Source organism: Typopeltis vanoorti, chromosome 14 (genome assembly GCF_054136105.1).
Source record: "Typopeltis vanoorti isolate ZY-2024b chromosome 14, IOZ_Tvanoo_1.0, whole genome shotgun sequence".
NCBI lineage: Eukaryota > Metazoa > Arthropoda > Arachnida > Uropygi > Thelyphonidae > Typopeltis > Typopeltis vanoorti.
Window position 1 is genome coordinate 77,881,736 of NC_143562.1, and position 14,741 is coordinate 77,896,476.

At 33.4% G+C, this 14,741-nt stretch overlaps 1 protein-coding gene across 2 annotated transcripts in view; it reads right to left on the reverse strand.

The window, feature by feature from the left end:
- Window positions 1-8,611: 8,611 nt before the first annotated feature.
- Dtwd2 (DTW domain containing 2) overlaps window positions 8,612-14,741 on the reverse strand; it is a 122,085-nt gene continuing 115,955 nt past the window's right edge. For both annotated transcript variants that reach the window (XM_090403841.1, XM_090403840.1), the window contains exon 8: window positions 8,612-9,962. In XM_090403841.1, coding sequence (XP_090259967.1) covers window positions 9,813-9,962 — 150 coding nt within the window. In that variant the 3' untranslated portion in view covers window positions 8,612-9,812. The remainder of the gene's footprint in view (window positions 9,963-14,741) is intronic.

Below are 14,741 nucleotides of genomic sequence, written 5' to 3' on the forward strand. Positions count from 1 at the left end.
GGAGATAAAACTTACAAAAAATAAATGTTATCTGAAGAATGCAAAGAAATTGAGGATAGCTTTAAAGAATAACTTGGTATTATTTGGTATACAATAGCAACATACCAAATAATTAAGAAATTAACAAAGCCTTTTGTTCGCAAGAACTGGATAACTGAAGGTGAAACAAATATTACTGATCGTGAAAAAAATATTGAAAAGAAGGTATGATTATTCAAGTGTGACGATAGCTTTGCCCAATTAAATTTAGAGGGAACTGTCCAAATGATAAAGAGAACAGTGATTATTCTATACTCAAAGAAGAAGCATAAAGAGCCATCTTAAGATCAAAATCAGGAAAAATAGTGGGAATGGCAATATCCTATCAGAATACTGAAAGAAAGGGGAGAACTTAATGTTAGTGCACCTCACAACATTTGCCATCAGGTGTGAAACACGAGATCTGACCAAAAGATTGGCGCACAGTTATTATCATTCCTTTTCCAAAAAAAAAAAAAAGGGAAACTGCAACAAGTGCAATATTTTAGGATATCTTACACTATTGTATTGAAGCAAAAATGGAATCCAATTTTTCAGACTTCCAAACTGGATATAAAAAGAACAGATGTGCAACTGACCACATATTTACACTTCATATCAGCGGAGAAAAATACATAGAATGTAATAAAATAACGTGGCATAATTTTACCGACCTACGAAAAGCATTTGATTTCATTTGTTTGGCATGATGCCCTTTGATGATGCCTATTATGCAACATTACAGAATAGACAGCAAAATAATATGGCTGATTGAATCCCTGTACTCATCTTCTCACTCCCTTTCCAAATGAGCACGGAGACAGGGATGCAAATTATCATCTATGTTATTTGTTTCGTCGAATATGTTGCAAATGAAATGCTGGAAAACTGTAATATTGGAGTAATGGTAGGAAGAAGAATAAATTATCTAAAGTTTGCTGATGATATTGATGTCTTAGTGGAAAACAAATCAGATCTTCAGGAAATCACCACAAAGTTGCTTATACGCCTAAAAAAAAAATGACTTAACAATAGGTACCCAAAAATCAACAACAATGACAAATATCTGTGCTTCTGACCAAGAAGGAAGTGATCAGTTTAATATCCTGACAAAATCTTTAATAAAGATGGAAGATCAAGACATGATATTTAAATAAAAATTGCAAAAGCAAAGCAACAGCAGCACTTCACAAACAAACCACTATGGACACTAAACCACTAATAAGCTTGCAATGACAGTAACATATGCAATTATGTAGTGACATACTAGTTAATTCAGTACTTCTATATGGAAGTGAAACTTGGACCTTCCTGAAAGAAGATGAAAAGAGGTGCTTTAGATAACCAAAAAATACCATATGCTGATCACATTACAAATTTTGAAGTACAACAAAGAACTGGTTTATTTTGCTTGTCCAAGAGATAAACCAAGATTTGAAGGAAATAATTCATCTGGCTTGGTTATATCTGTAGATTAAATGGTCATCCAATGTAAGTTCTTGAAGGCTATATCCAGGAACTCAAAAAGAGGTAGACCTAGAATAAACTGGATAGACAGTATAAAAAATTTGATTCACTTATAAAGCTGAAAGCAAAGTGTCAATCAAGAACTGAGTGAAAGATCTGTGAGAAATATTTATTGATATGGTATACCATTCATAGTTTTGTTGGGTGGTGACAAGCATATATGTTGGCCAATAGGTATAGGCTTACAGTAGACTGAAAGAACCCTCAAATTCTAATCCTGTTATTCGAACATCTGCAGTGAAGACATCACTAAAACAATTCATATAGGTATGAAAATATTAATTCCTAATTCTGCTTTAAATTCTCATCCTTAATATAGGCCTTGGTTCTTTAAGGAGTATGCCATGGCTGTTGAAGGCAAGAATTTGTACTGAAAAGAATATGGAGATTTTAGTGAAAACTCAAAATTGTTACAAGTATATTATCAGCACATTCAAAATTGATTCTGAAAGGGTGAAAAGCAGGAAACTTGAATTATGTTTAAATGGTAGTCATGCTTACTGATCATTACACCATTTGTCTAATCCTATTTACATCACTCCTGAATCCGGATTGTTCTATTATCTATAGAAAACCACTCTTCTGATTCTTGCAATGACCATCTCAGTAAATGTCAGGCTACCATTCCAAACAGATAGCATACCATATCACTTTTCATTTTATGTCAGAAAAAGAATCTTGTACTATTTGGATAACACAAAGTTTCCAAATCCTAATAGTAGTGTGGTTCTAGAGCTAGTTCCTGTTTTGTCAAATTCTCTCATTCTGATATTTATCGCATAGCACATGAAAAGTGGCCAATATCCAACATTTTAAGCAGGGCAGAGAAAGTTCGAAGAAAGAACAAAACAATATATTGCTGTTTCGTGAACTTCCAAAAAGCATTTGATAATATTGACCAAAATATAACATGGGCTGTTGTTACACCTGATATCTTGAGAATATAGTATTCTCAGTTATCATGGTGTATGAAAAATAAATAACATAAAATAAAAACCCCTGCATAAAAAGGATAATTTAATTAATGTAATATTCTTGCATCCAGTATAAATTGAGTAAAATGTAAAGGTCTATTGTTTAGTTAAGATAACAAAAGAAAAGAATGTATTAAGATGTATTATGACTAAATAAGGAATTTGTATTAAATAAGTAGCTAACTAAGAATTAATACAGTAATGCGATTAAGAATGAAAGAGTTAAGTGCATAAGTATAAAAGAATGAGTCATGAAATACGCTATGTAAGAGGCTACAGATTAAGCATTAAGTAGAATTCTGAGAAAAGGTTTAAAGGGGGACTAAGATAGAGGCTAACAAGAGAAATAACAGAATATCGCTTAGGGCCTATACCCGGATAGAAACTTTGTTACGAGTTGCCGATCAAAATGACGTATGGCGGCCAGATGCTACCCAATTGGTAGACAGACTGAAAACAAGTAGGAGGTGGGAAAAAGTAAGAAAGGGCGCCGTTAGGGTAGCAGCTATAAAAGGGTTGGTAAACCCCCCCCCCCCTCCTTCGAGGCTTTTTGGCTTTTCCTTTTCGAGGAGTAGGCTCTTTTGGGTTGGGGGGAAGACGTTTAGATAGCCAAGGAGGCTTGAGGCCCTTCTGCCTTTTTGCCAGAGGAGAAGAAACGTTTGGATAGTTGCAGTGGTTTTTGTTTGGTTTTCTAGTGGATTTCACGGTGTTCCTGAGTGGAGAGATATGGCTTATATCCTCATGCCACAACAAGGAATCGAAGGTGAGCGGGAAAGCTATTCCCATATTCCTATGTAGAAAGCGAAATATACCAGAGAGTCATAGGAAGCTGTGAAAATATCGATGTCCTCGTTTCGAATAGTACAGCCGACAGTGCAGATGTTCATATAGCCCTGAATTGCAAGAAGTTATGCAAGCAAGTTGATTCAGTAGAAGGTGAAGGCCCGTAAGTGAAGCTAAAGAAAGGTATTGTGAATTTTGTTTTATGTTAACTAGAAGTTGTTTGTGATAGGTACCATTGTCATATTACGGAACTGTTAAAGTGATTAGGGAGAAATTATAATAGGACTTTAGAATTTGATAGAGTGTTATAAATAAGCTAGCTAATGTTGATAATTTGTGAATAATTAATTATCCTAAGAATCTTGAGTGCCTACTATATTGTAAAAGGAAAGTTAATGACATAGATCTGTGTTAATGAAGTAAATGGTTTTGTTAATATTGAGTTTGATTAGTGTAAATTGAGTAATCAAGTAGCCTGAGGAATTTGAATGCCTAGAGTGATGTGTAGAGAATCGGAATTGTCATAAGTATGTGCTAGAGTAGATAATGATTTTGTTAGTGTACTTGAAGTTGAATAATCTATTAATGTGTGGTGATCTAATCTTTCCATGTTAAGCGAATTCATGTTTTGTATGAAATTTTGTGGCGGCATGATCGTAGTAACTTTTGTCGAATCATAGCCCAACTACTTGTATTAAGCTAATTTTAGTGTGTAAGTAATTTAGTTGAGTATTTTGATATGTACCATGTTTAGAGAAATAATAAACCTTTTGTTTAATAAAAAAAAAAGTTTTCTGATATTGCTAATCCAATGCACCGCTTAGAAACATTCGAGCCTAACCACGCGGGGAATTAATGTTAAGAAGAGGGAAGTTTAAGGAATTAATGTCGAGTAACAAGAATTAGTGTCACGACTGCAATAGTTACACTTTCAGATATTTGAGTTCTTTTCCCTGTTTATGTATAAAATATCTTAAACTAAATATCCCAAAGGGCGCAGTTAAAATACAAATACTAGGGATACTACTAGGAACAATAATTCAGATTAATAGAAATTTTGGTGATGTTTTAAAGATAGAAGCTAGGAGAATATAGACGAAGGCAGTTTGTAAGACAAACAAAATCGTAAGATAGGGACATAACACTGTCTTGAAATCCTATGGTGTGGACAATAAATTGATCCGCCTGCTGAAAGATATAAACAGCCAAGCACAAGCAAAAATCAGGATAGCAGGTGAGACTGGAGATTGGTCTGCCACTAGTCAAGGCACAAGTGCAAGGGGAACCCATATCACCAATCATCTTCATCACACATCTGGGAAGAACACTAGATAACATTAAAGAAGAAGGTGGAGGCATTTCAGTAAATGGCATGAGAATAAACTACCTCTGCTTTGCAGATGACGCAGCAAGGCTGGAACAGACATTGCAAACACTATACACAGAAGTAAAAAGATATGGACTAAATGTCAACTTTGAAAAAACTAAAACAATGATATTCGGACAACAGGAGTTCCTGAACAGAGTTACGATAGACAGATTTCAACTGGAAAATGTGGAACACTTCGCATGACTTGGACCCCAAAAAAGAGATAAAAATTAGAATAGCCAGAGCAACGACTATTTTAAAAGCCATGGACAAAATATGGAAGAGCAGAGCTATAAAGATGCAAACTAAATTGCGCATTGTAGAAACCTGTATCTTCAGCAGCATGCTCTATGGATGTAAGGCCTGGGTACTCCTAAGAGAATCTGAAAGGAGGATATTGGCATTTGAGAGGAAATGCTATAGAAAGATCTTGAGAATAAGCTGGATACAGAAAGTGAACAACACAATGAGTAAATCTACAGACGAATACAACTAAAAGAAAACATGATCCAGAAAATACTCAAAAAGAAACTACATCTATTTGGCCATATATGTAGAATGAATGATGAGAGAAAACTAAAAACGTTGCTGTTTGGAATAATTGAAGGAAAGAAAAAAGGAGGAAGACCAAACAGAGAATGGGGCATTGACATCGTCAAATTGTGCAGAAACTCTAGATACAAACTGAGTCGTCTTGCACAAAATAGAATGCAATGGAAGAATCATATCAAGATGGCAGCAGATACCTACGGGCATTGGACCCATGGCTGTTGATGATGATGAAGCAGGGCAGCATTTTTTTTTTTTTCTTTTCATCAACCAATTACCAACCTACCATTCTTACTTTAATCCTATCTAAAGTAACACAGAAATCTATTAAGTTAACTACCATGCTACCTGGAAATTTTTCAACTAATAAACAATTAACTGAGAAATTCCAATCTGATTTTAGCACTATCAATCAACAGAGATCTTCATACTAATGTCATTCACCTATGGAAAAGTTTAGCAAGACACATGATTGTACTCTGCCTAAACACATCTATGCGGATGTCCAACAGTGCAGATCCCTTAATTTCCCCATTGCCAAAACACCTTTGTGGGCAGGTGGATTGTCCTGATGAAAGAAGATTTTTTTTCTTCTGCAATCCGAGTCTTTTCTCAGAAATTTTTCGTCTAGTCTGGTTAAAAGATCAGAATAATATTCCCCATTTATTGTTTTACCCTTTTCAAAATAATTAATAAAAAAATGCCTTTAGCACCCCAAAACACTGATGCATGACCTTTCCTGCTGATAGAACAGACTTTCTTCTTTGGCACTGAACAACCGGCTTCTGCCCACTGTTTTGACTGCTGTGTAATGGTGAATATAAGTCTCATCCATAGTAATAAATCGATGCATAAAATCAGTTTTATTCTTGTTAAAACGCTCAAAGCACTGTTCAGAGATTTTCATGCAAGTGCATTTTTGATCTGCTGCGAGCAAGAGCAGCACCCATCTTGAGCAAAGCTTTTTCATTTGCAATTCTTCATGCGAAATATATCCTACACGTTCTTTTGAAATGGCTATAGTCTCAGCAATATCACTAACTTTGACTCGCTGGTCATCCAATACTATATCGTGCACTTGATCAATGATTTCTGGTGTTGTTACACTTTATGGATGTCCTTTACATGGATCATCTTCAAGGTGGGTAAGGCCATGTTTAAACTTGGCAGCCCATTTCTTAATTGTCGAAAATGAAGGAGAAGAGTGCCCATTAACTTTTATGAACTTCAAATGAATTTCTTTCGGCTTTAAACTTCTTTTAGAAAGAATTTTATAACTGCACGATACTCAATTTTATCCATTTCAAGGGCTATAGACAACACTTTTGCTTCAGACAGTTGTATAAAACAAACTACTTGATAGAATGACCAATTTCACGTGGATGCTTATGACAGATGTACCAACTTAGAAAATAAAATCGTGTCAATAGTGTTGCCATCTATGGTTGAGAATGAGAACCTTTCAGAACACCTTCGTATATACACATATATGGAAAAAAGACCAATGATATGAGGATTCTGAGAAAAAAATTAGGGAAGTTAACCGACGGAATCAATGGGAAAATCATATTAAAAATGAGGATATTAGAAAGGAACCTGACATTATTAACATTCGGGAATGTGTCAGCAGAGTTAATCTAATGTGGTTTGGTCAGTTAAATAGAATGAAGAAAGGATATTAAAACAGGTGTTTGATACAAGATAGAGGTGTAAAAATAATCATAATTAAAATTCTGAATATTTTTACGAATTGTTTATGTTAAAATGTTTATTAGTTTTAGTTTCATAATACGCATTGTCGGCACTTGCGATGTGCCCGTTATTGAAATTGTTTTGTCAAAAATGATATGCAAAATAGTTAAAAAAATTGATGTACTTACCAGATTTGATATTTGTATTACTTACAGGAATTTTAGTGTAATTTAAAATATTAAGTTTTGTGTTTTTATGAAGACATTCTCTTTTGTCAATAACAGAGACAACATGTTAGACATTATTTATACCTAACTTCCTGCTTACCAGTTTCATGGAAGTTTGATGTGTGATTGACAGCTGACAAGTTTGGTATTGAAGCAACGAGAGAGTAAACAGGAAAGCGTTCGGTATCTGAGTAACGGCTGAAAACAAGAGAGCGTTCGAAAGGAATTTAGAACACAGGCCGGCAGATATTGAGATTTGGGGGGGGGCTTGAGTTTTTTTTTTTTTATGTGACAGTCGGAAGAAAATTAATAGCATATTCTGAAAAAGGAATCGTGGAACTATTAAGTTTTAATGTGGAATAAGTATTGATAAATAAAAGGGAAATATTGCTATAGATCGTTTTAAACAGAATATTGGAGGAAACACTAATTGAAAGATTTAAGACTGTCAATAAGCATTTAGTGAATAAAAGAAGAATTTGCTATTTGTGTTCTAAAGGAATGTTAGAGAAAACTCTGATTAGGAAGTTTCATCTGTAAATAAGGAAGCCGGATCTGACTACTATTTCTACTGAAGAAAAGAGACAGAATTAATGTGTGCTACATAAGTGATGAGAAAGGATCCTGTAAAAATGAAGAATAGAGTCATATATCTTCTCAAAAGGGCCTTGACAGAGAAAGAAACTGGCTAGGAACATTTTTGTGATTGTGCAAACAAAGTGTTTAGTCTAGTCTTAAGTGTAAGTTTATTTTTAAAAGGCCTTGGATCCAATTAATTTTTGTAGTTAGTTATGTAATATTTGTTTAAAGTGTATATATATTGTTTTTGTTTTATTAAATGTGTTTATTTTGTATTTTGGTCTTGAGTCAGTGATTATTTGGATTCTTAAAGAGTTAAGATCATTGCACCAATTGGAGTGAACCCTTGTGCGTATAATAACATATAGGTACACTTGGAATTAAAAAAATAATTGTTAGAAACAGAGATCATCTCTATGGTAGGATTAATATTAAGATAATATCTATGAATATCCTCTATATAAAAATCCACCAATTATTAACAGCAGGAAAGAGATCCAGACAAAGACCAAGTCATATGTAATATTTCATGCCTTAGAAGCACGAAATGTTAGATAGGACAATATTGGAATGCTCACAAGTAACTAATTTGGAGGAAAATTGTTGATAAGAGATTAATAATAATGTAATCATGTAGTACTCTCATAGTAACCTGAACACCCCTTGAGGATACATATCAGGAAACGGATAATATACATAAGGTATTGTTACTTAAAAAGAATGAGAGAGTAAAGGTTAGCATAACAGTTGTCTGATACCAGACTTAATTGTGTGGTAATATTATAGTACATCCTGTACATTCCTTAAGGATACATATCAAGAATTCGATTATAATAATTCATAATCTAAAAAACACTTAGGAGATTTTGAAGCCAATATAAAGATTTCAAAAGTACAAAAAAGTGACACTATTTTTTAATACTTTCAAGAGGGCTAAAATTCTTCACAGGTAATAATATCACATGTGAAGGACTTACACAAATGCAATAAATATCAATATGACGTAATCAAGTTGTCTTTTAAAAATAAAACTGATTACTAAATTAGAAATTTTATAAGGAAAATAATACACAGTTCTAAGGCACTTCACACTATATGTATATAGTGCAAGTGAAATCTTATAGAGCAATTCAGATGAAACAAGCCAATTTTAAATGTTCAACTCTACAAATTTTTTAGAATTAAAGTATTATTGTATTTGTAACAAGTAAAGAACCAAACTATTCATATAAGAGAGGGAGAGAGAAGAAAAAAATCCTAAGGCTTGAGTAATAGTAGCATGCTAAATAAATTAAATTGAATTATATGAACCTAATGCATTTGGATTATTTAAAATGAAACATAAAAAAAAATTCATTAACTGTTAAATGTCATTAAATAAATTACCAGATTTTCCAACACAGTTAAATCTGAAATGTGTTTACAATTTCAACGATTTTTTAAAATATTTTTTTGGATCATATGGTTCCAACATATGAGGGATTCACTGTTAATATAGAACTCTTGTTTTTATGTAAGAATAATTTACATATTAATTTACAGCAATGTGCATACTGTTTCAACAAGGGCACTTCAAATGTGGCAAATTAATAAATGTGATTATAACAAGTACTGATGAAAATCATGCAATCTCATAATACAGAACAACAGGAAATGCATATTTTACAATACTGGTTTTGATATGCTCGTTTTTCATATCAGTGTAATGATACAACTGTGAATTGTACACATTTTTATTTTAGCAGTAATAATCAGTATCTGTAAGCAAGTCTGCATGCAATCACAGGATATACACATGATCAATATAGTCTTTTCATAATTTTTTCCCCCAAATCAACGAAGATATTTAAAATTGTATATTTTACTAACTTTAAGCTTATAAATTTTCAAAAATGTAATCTAAATATCACCGAAATCTTAAAATACACAAATTTACAATAAAAAATCTTTTTCTTTTTTCAATGTAAGTGATCACAAATGACTGAGTGCACTTTTGGTAACTTTGTGCTACAACAAGAGATAAAAATATATTTCTCATGTGAGAAAATATTTCTTTGGATTTAAGCCAATTGAGCTTGAAAATGTAAATATTTCTTAAAGTAAATATTCTCTCTGATGGAATGTAGATATTTTATTATTTTTCTTTTGAAGGCCATTTTTTGTTAGAAACTCCTTACTGTAGTGTGTTACAGCTCCATGTGCTAATTGAAATCCACACAGTGCTTTCAGAGGTTGTAGCAAAGCCTGAAAATAAGATAAAATATCACTGTTTATCATTAAACTATGATGTCATAATGGCAGAATATTATGAAATGTTTAACTTCATCCATACAAAGAAAATATTATGGTGTTGAGCGAGGTTAAGTTATTCATAAAGATATTAGTGGTTTCTTCCCTGTTAAATATAATCAAAATTTGAAGACTGTCTTCGGGACCAGTAAAATCTTGATTTACATCAGAATTGTTAAATGTTTCAAAAATTAATCTTAACAAAATTAACCATGTAACAAAAAATATTTGTGTAGTTGTTTTAGCATAAAATTAAAATATTCACATCTTCACAACAAAAAAAAGGTTCCAAAATGTCGGGAATTTGGAAACTTTAGGAATCAAGAACGGGAAATCTTATTTCCTGAGAATTCCCGAAATAATCTTTTTTATTTAATTTTCGTTGATCATCTGTCATATTGGCTATAACAGTAAATGTTAATAAACAGAAAATCCGTAGAGAAGGTGGGACAGCTGGGGTTTGTGGCCCTAGCGCAGTCTTTCAGAGGTTGAGACACTCCTATAGGTAAAAGGTCGACCAGAATTTCATGACTAGTGCACCTCTTGCCCTGAGCGCTAAACAGTGATTACTACGGTATCATTTTGGCTAGGTTTCTGTTATATTTCAGGTTTTCTCAAAATATAAACAATGTAATTAATGTGAACTTTATTTAACCAAACCTTATAGTATATACATTGTGTGATATATGTAAAACCTCAGTATACACTGAGGTTTTACATATATCACACAATGTATTAACATTCCCAATCTCATTTAAATATTTTATTTATTAAATTAAACATTAATAGAAAACAAGTGCAAATATTATTCGTTTGAAAATTAAAAAATATTTCAAATACTTTTTGTCATTTTTAAAATGAAACTTTAAGAAACATAGAGCATTAATTGTCCGATCAGACAATCATGATCTTCGCATTGTAACAAATATACATGATGTGGAAAAATTTCTTGCATTTTCTTAGACATTGGTTGAATTGTTAAGAGTGCGTCTAAAAGAATTTTCAAGTTGGGAGTGAGAGAATGCATTGCTTCATATAAGCCCATTTCCTTCCTTAGAGAAGCAAATATTTTGTCTGCATGCATAGGGTTAGGCTTTGATGACGAAATTGATATTGCTTTAGTCAATTCACTCTTCAGATAAGATTCTGATTTAACGTCAGAACTCTCTGTAAGGACATCGTTTATTTCTTTTATTGGAACTTCTTCTGCTGTAAATGTTCCTTTAAAAAGTCTTTCCATTAATGACTTTGCCAATCGTGCAATTTCATTCTTACTTGATGAGGCAAAAAATTCATCCTCTTCCATCTCACATAAACAACTAACACTGCTCAAGTACTTTGTGAGAGACACAAAATCTCTATTTCTACGTTTAACCAATTCAAATTTTATTTCCTTTAAAAGCATTTGGTTCATTGAAGAATTTTGTTTTTCTAAATTATTACTGAAGGAACTTAAAAATTCCTTCACTTGTGAGAATATTAGCTTCTCTATTGCTTAAGGCTTCAACTGATAATCTTACAGGTTGTAAGCAAATTCAACATACCTCTCAATATTTCATAACACTCTTCTTTCCATAAGTGATCGCGTTGCAGCTCTCGTAAAACAGTCTTAATCGGATTTATGATCTTTAAAAATCTCTCTATCATTCCTTCCAGTGTGTTCCAGCATGTTTTACAGTCCAAAATGACTTCTAGTTCCCTCTTTTCACTCTTGGTTATTTCTTGCTGCAAAAGAGAATTTTTTACTGGAGAATATTTAAATATTTTCATAATTCTTCGTACGCTGCTAATTGTTGAAGATAGATCACCTCGGGCCACACCATCTAACTCAGAATCACTGTTATCATCTTTATCGTATTCAGAATCTGTATTGAATTCACTATCACTGCTACAAGTCACTGATGCTTCACCTTTCAACATAAAATACTTTTGTTACAGCTAGATGCAGCGCATTGTTGTAGCAGTACTGTTGAATAGTCAGTGATAATTTTCCGAATTTTTCCATAACAGCTGCACTGTCACTTGTAATTGCAACTGCATCACTTTCAAGTTTTAACTGAAAGTTTTCTAATCTTTCCTGAAGCAAGGATAACACTTTTCCCGCAGGACAGTTCCCATGTATTCTTATTAAACCAAGGTTCACAGAGGTTTCATTGCAGTATATGCAAACATTCATGTATCTGCGATTCTTGAAACTGGTCCACTCGTCTACTGAAATACTTTTTTTTATTATCACATTTGAATACTTCCAATTTCTGGATGTACAGTTGTTTCACTTTACTATAATAATTATGTATTAGTGTCATAACTGAAGATGAACTTCTTGGCAACTGCATTCCTTTGCTTGTGAAACTTTTCGTAATAAACTCACTTTTTGTGATGGTGTTGACTGATATCCCATCCAAGGCTGCTAATTAGCTAACGGTTTCTTCTAAATCCAGTCCCTTGACATAATGTAAAATTGTCGCTTGTCTCTTAGAAGATGAAGGCATTGGCTCATCATTATTCAATCAATACTGTTTTTTCCTTTTCATTCCATGAATGTATACTAGGTGCCTATGTAGGCCACTGGTTGATGATGCTTTGCATTGCAAAGTTTTGGAGCATATCTGGCAACGAATTGATTTGTTATCTTTATCTTTTCTAAAATATTCCCACCATTCTTTATACTCTTTACTCATTCTGACAGCAATTTATAAAAAAAATATTAAAATATTTTAATAAAAAATAATTTATTAAAAATTTTCCTGATTTCCCGACCAAATTTTCTCGGGATTCGGGAATGAGAAAACAAGGGTCAAAGCTATATAAATGAGAGGAGACCTCCACATAGCCTCTAAACGAATGCAGAGAACCGACCAGAGCTTCTGACCTAATGTCCAATCCTCACCTTCTCGTAGTGCACCCTGTTGGTATCTACCTGGATACTGAACGAATGAGGATGGGCTGGCAATTTGGGATTTAGCTGACGAAATTGTATTCTTATTGGCTTAAACCAAAATACAAAATGATGGTCCAACATGACAAAATTTCATGCTGGCTGGGGTGCCGCCCAGTTAAACAAGGCCCCCCCCCCATTGTTTTTGCCAGGGAACCAGGGCGAACAGCGAAAAGTCAGCTACTGGAACAAATCGGAAAACCCACCCCAACTCAACATCAACTAGTAAAAGATCGGTACTATCAACATAAGAAGCCTGAATGGCAAAGAAATCGAGCTAGCTGACAAATTATATAAGTACCAGATCAACATAATTGGGGTGATTGAAATAAAAAAGACAAAAACTGGTGAGATCTTTCTGAGCAATAAATACAAAATGTTATATTCAGGCAATAACAATCAAGGAAAAGAAGGAGTAGCCATAGTATTCAACACTAAATACAAGGCTAATCATCTTGAATGGCAGGCAGTATCGAGTAGAGTGATGTGGGCAAATATCAGAATGGGGAACTGGACAAGACACTTATTTGTGCCTATGGTCCCACAGAAAGTTCTACTAAGGTAGAAGTGGAGGAATTTTTTGAGGCTTTAGAGAAAGCAACTGACATAGTGAAAAAGGAAAAGTTGGTCCTTGTTGGAGATCTAAATAGCAGAGTAGGAAATGATTGACAGACATACAAAAATATATTGGGAAAATTTGGAGAAAAGAGCAAAGCTAATAATAATGGCAAATACCTGTTGGATTTCTGCTCAGGACATGGACTAACACAATGTTCCGACATAAAAATGTGCACAAATTCACATGGACAGAAGAGGCAAGGAATAAGAAAAGTCTCATTGACTATGTTATTGTTGATAGTGATGTTTTCTCCCTGGTGCAGGACACCAGAGTGTACAGAGGATTTGAAATTGAAAGTGATCACTATTTAGTCTTGAGCAGGATAAAATTGAATTTTGTATTGAAAAGAATAAGATGTAAGAAAGTTTTAAAGTGAATAAAAGTTGAGCAGCTCTCAGATATGAACTGTAGACTAAAATACACAAAGATTATTGGAAAAAAAAAATTAAAGAGTTTGAGAATAGCAACCAAACCTTGGAGATTCAGTAGCAAGCCTTGAAGAAAACATTGACTGATTCAGCCAGAGGCATGTGGTGAGGTTGTCTGCAAGGATAGAAAAATCAGAACTCCATGGTGGACACAGGAAGTTAAAGAGGCAGTGAAGGAAAAGAAGAAAGCATATCAAAAGTTCCTGGCAAATAAGTGAGCTTGTGCTCTTGGAGAATACAGAGACAAATTTAAGAAATCTAAACATTGTGTAAAACTAACTAAACAAAAGTCATGAGCAGACTTGGGCAACAACATAAAAAATAAATATCAAGGTGATAAGATATTCTGGATGTTGTTGAAGAAGCTCCAGTGGTAAAAAACGCTCAACAGCATACAGTAAGGAATACATATCCATACTTGAAGTAGAAAAAGCCATCAAAGGCTTGAAATGTGAAAAGGCAGCAGTGTAGATGATATTCAACCAGAAATGCTAAGTATGGTGGTATAAAAGTCTTTAGAACAAAAACCGGACCATGCAGACAGCTTCTACTAATTCCGCTAAGTCAAAGAGTTATTGTAATACATAATTTGGACACATTATTTCTTTGTTGCCCTGAATATAGTTGAACTGAAAACTGGAACGGTATAACGTTTTCTTGTAAAAGTTGTTGAAAGTTTATTTTTCACTTGGTTAGAATATAATAAAATTAGTTTAATCCTTTATCCAAGTGTGAGCAAACAAAGTTTG